We start from the raw sequence: 3,454 nt of genomic DNA on the forward strand, positions 1-3,454 counted from the left end.
AGCAGGTACATTGAATGAAGATTCGATAATGTAGTCTTTTCAGGTCCAGCTTATAGTATCAAAGAAAACTAACCTGTCAATCTCCTTTGGGACCATCAAGTTATCTTTAGTTCAAATTGGGAATAGGAACATGGGAACAGGAGGAGGCCATTCAACCCCTCAAGCCTGTTCTGTCATTCAATTAAATCATAGTTGATCTGTATCTCAATAGCATCTACCTTCCTTAGGTCTGTAACCCTTACTAACTTGTCGTAACAAATCTATCAATTTACAAGATATCAAGGAACTGTTAATTGAACAAACTACCTATCTAAAATGACAATGATTTCTGTTGTTAGGACTCTATGCTGAAATAAAGAAGTGAGGATGGGTGACTGGAATTTCCTTGGAGGGATTTTGGAGGAAGTTCATGTCCACTCTACCATTGTTGGGAAAATATGGCTGACAATCCTTTTCATATTCCGCATGCTTGTCCTTGGAGTGGCTGCTGAAGACGTGTGGACTGATGAGCAATCGGAGTTCATCTGCAACACAGAGCAGCCAGGGTGCAGAAACGTGTGCTATGACAAGGCTTTCCCAATCTCACTCATACGATACTGGGTCTTGCAAGTAATCTTTGTGTCTTCGCCATCCCTGGTGTACATGGGCCATGCTCTGTACAGGCTCAGGGCATTGGAGAAAGAAACACAGAAGAAGAAAGTAGAGCTAAAGGGTGAACTGGAAGAAACCGAGACAATGGTGGAAGACAGGCGTCGATTAGAGCGAGAGTTAAGGCAATTGGAACGCAGAAAATTAAACAAAGCACCACTGCAAGGGTCTCTGCTGCGCACTTACGTCCTACACATTCTCACCAGGTCTGTGGTCGAAGTAGGATTTATGATGGGTCAGTTTTTGCTCTATGGACTTGAACTGGATCCTTTGTACAAATGTAAACGGTCCCCCTGCCCTAATATCGTTGATTGCTTTGTATCCAGACCCACTGAGAAGACGGTTTTCATGCTATTCATGCTGTGCATTGCAGCAGTTTCCTTGTTTTTAAACATTCTTGAAATCATTCATTTGGGCTGTAAGAAAATTGAATTGGGACTTTTTGGATATTATCCCAAACTGAAAGAGGACATGGGGGATATCTGCACCAACAAATCCCAGAAGAACTCCAGCGCTCAGCAAATCTCTCTCTCGACATCTAGGCTCCCTACTGCCCCCAGCGGTTACAGTTTGCTGCTTGAGAAGCAAGCAGAGGCCACACTGTATCCAATATTTACACCAAGAACGGAATTCAAACCCATCGAAGATGATCGGAAACAAAGTCATAAAGAGCAACAGGAGCATCCAATGGCCAATCCATGTAAGGCACATTCTAACACAGCATTAAGCTGCAATGAAGGACCAAAAAAGTCAAATGGATCCGAAGTTCCCAGCCAAAGGAGTGAAGAATTGATTGAGCACTCAAACACTGCCTCCCTCCCTGTCAATGGCTTCGCCCCAAACTCATATTCCACTAGTCAGATGGAACTATCCACACCCGGTGCGTTATACCCATCCCTTCACACAGGTATGGCATCTTTCCCCGCAATTTCAGCCATCACCAGTCGCAAACTACGCCGAGTCAGCGCCTCATTTAACTGCGCCACAGTGGCCGAGCGCAGCGGTTCCGCCACTGAATCTGAACCAAGTAACAAGGGAAGGTGTGTCTTCGGTGCTACCAGGGCCCGGGCAGCTTCGAGAACGGACCTGAAACGGCCCAGCAGATGTGACACCCCCGATTCAATCTGTGAATCCAGCTCAGAGTCGAAGCATAGCAGAAACGGCGGCAGTCCCCAGGCTCTCTCTCCCTCACGGAGAATGTCATTGGCAAGTAACGCCAGCGGCAGGCGTGCTCCCACCGATCTCCAGATATGAGCGTTAGTTTAATTAATACCTTATCTCTGTTAAAAAGAAGAATATATACTTGGATCTTAGCAAAGTGGGGTTGATTTGTCTCAAATACTTGGGCTCTCCTTTAGATCAGCAGTTCTGTGATGTCAGTTCAAGCTGTCATATGAAAACATGATCATGAACCAGAAACTGAATAAAGACTCGAATACCCCAAACAGATCTCTCTTTATTCAATGCAGTGAAAACTAAGACTATTTTAAGTACATAGACCTTCAACCCTTTTTTTATTGAGAAACAAAAGTGAATGGGCTGAAACCAATCGTGCTGGACAACAACAATATTTAAATAAATAGGTAAATTAGGAAAAAATGGTTAAGTGATCCTGAGTTTGAAAGTCTGTTGATTGTAGCCAAACGGATAGATTGAGGGTGCTAAAAAGTTCCAGAATTTTGGGGTAAAAGGATTAAAATAAGAAAGTGCAATGTGATGCATCTTGATTGTTGCAGGGTGAACCATTCCCTTTGCTGCCAGTACAAGTTTTAATAGACAAATAAATGAAGCACGAAACTGGTATTGGCAACAATGAAATGACAGATAAAGATGGGTTAAAATAGATCATGTAGTTCAGTTATATGATTCTTGACTTCTACAGGACATTCATTTTGCTATATTTTCAGCTATGTGGTACAGTTATTGTTTACATCTGAAGGTATAAGCTGCAGATTGATTAATATCAAAAGACAAGTTAGTCAGATGAAGTCTCATTATTTTCATTTTGGTTGGATAATATCTATATATATACCTATATATTGCTTTTTACTGCTAAGTACCAATGAGGAAAGCCATTTGGCCCACCTCATTTCATCCATCTCAAAAGACTGACATTTTTCCATTGTTTCTTAAATAACTGTGGAGTGTTTCCTTCCACTACTCTATCTTGACATTTATTCCAGATATTTATCACTTCTGAGTTTTCTAATATCTATTCCAGTGAGTACCTTCCCTCTTTTCTTTGGATGATTTGTCGGGGCCATTTTCATTCTTTTGAAAGCTCATTTCCCATTTATTGTTAATTAATTTAGAGCTGCATTTGCTTAGTTAAAGCTTGTTGGTTTTGCAAAGTATTTAGCCTGTACGCTCAGCATTATACCTTCAAAGGTGTCTCACATGTCTTCTATTGAACCATTGCTATTGCTTTGCTTGTTTCAGTTCCCTGATTTCATCTAATTTAGACTTTTAAAGTTGAGAGCTCCCCATATCTTTTGATAATAACACCAAATTCTCTAATATGCTCATGGGTATATTGTACATTACTTAACAACACATAATGACATTTGTAGCTCAAAATTTGTAATACAATAGATCTTTAATACACTGGCATCAGTAATAATCATAAAGAATGGTGAAGCTGTAACATGGGTCACATTTACTGTTGTTCTCTTGGCTGTAACTCAAATCACATGCACATAAGCAGCAATGCAGGTGACAAATCTGAGTTCACCTCACTTGAGTTCTAACTACTGTCATCGCTTCTGGGTTATGAGGAATTAATAAAAGTAAGTATACTAACTCACAG

The 3,454-nt window shown here is 40.9% G+C and overlaps 1 protein-coding gene across 1 annotated transcript; it reads left to right on the plus strand.

Moving 5' to 3' along the window:
• Positions 1–366: 366 nt before the first annotated feature.
• gja9a (gap junction protein alpha 9a) lies at positions 367–1,902 on the plus strand. Its single transcript, XM_041213028.1, has one exon. It carries the CDS (start codon positions 367–369, stop codon positions 1,900–1,902), a length of 1,536 nt encoding a protein of 511 aa, XP_041068962.1.
• Positions 1,903–3,454: the final 1,552 nt, after the last annotated feature.

The sequence above is a fragment of the Carcharodon carcharias genome, chromosome 19 (genome assembly GCF_017639515.1).
Source record: "Carcharodon carcharias isolate sCarCar2 chromosome 19, sCarCar2.pri, whole genome shotgun sequence".
Classification (NCBI taxonomy): Eukaryota; Metazoa; Chordata; class Chondrichthyes; order Lamniformes; family Lamnidae; genus Carcharodon; species Carcharodon carcharias.

Coding starts and splice junctions, on each gene's coding strand:
- gja9a (XM_041213028.1), top strand. CDS start 367: ATGGGTGACTGGAATTTCCTTGGAGGGATTTTGGAGGAAGTTCATGTC.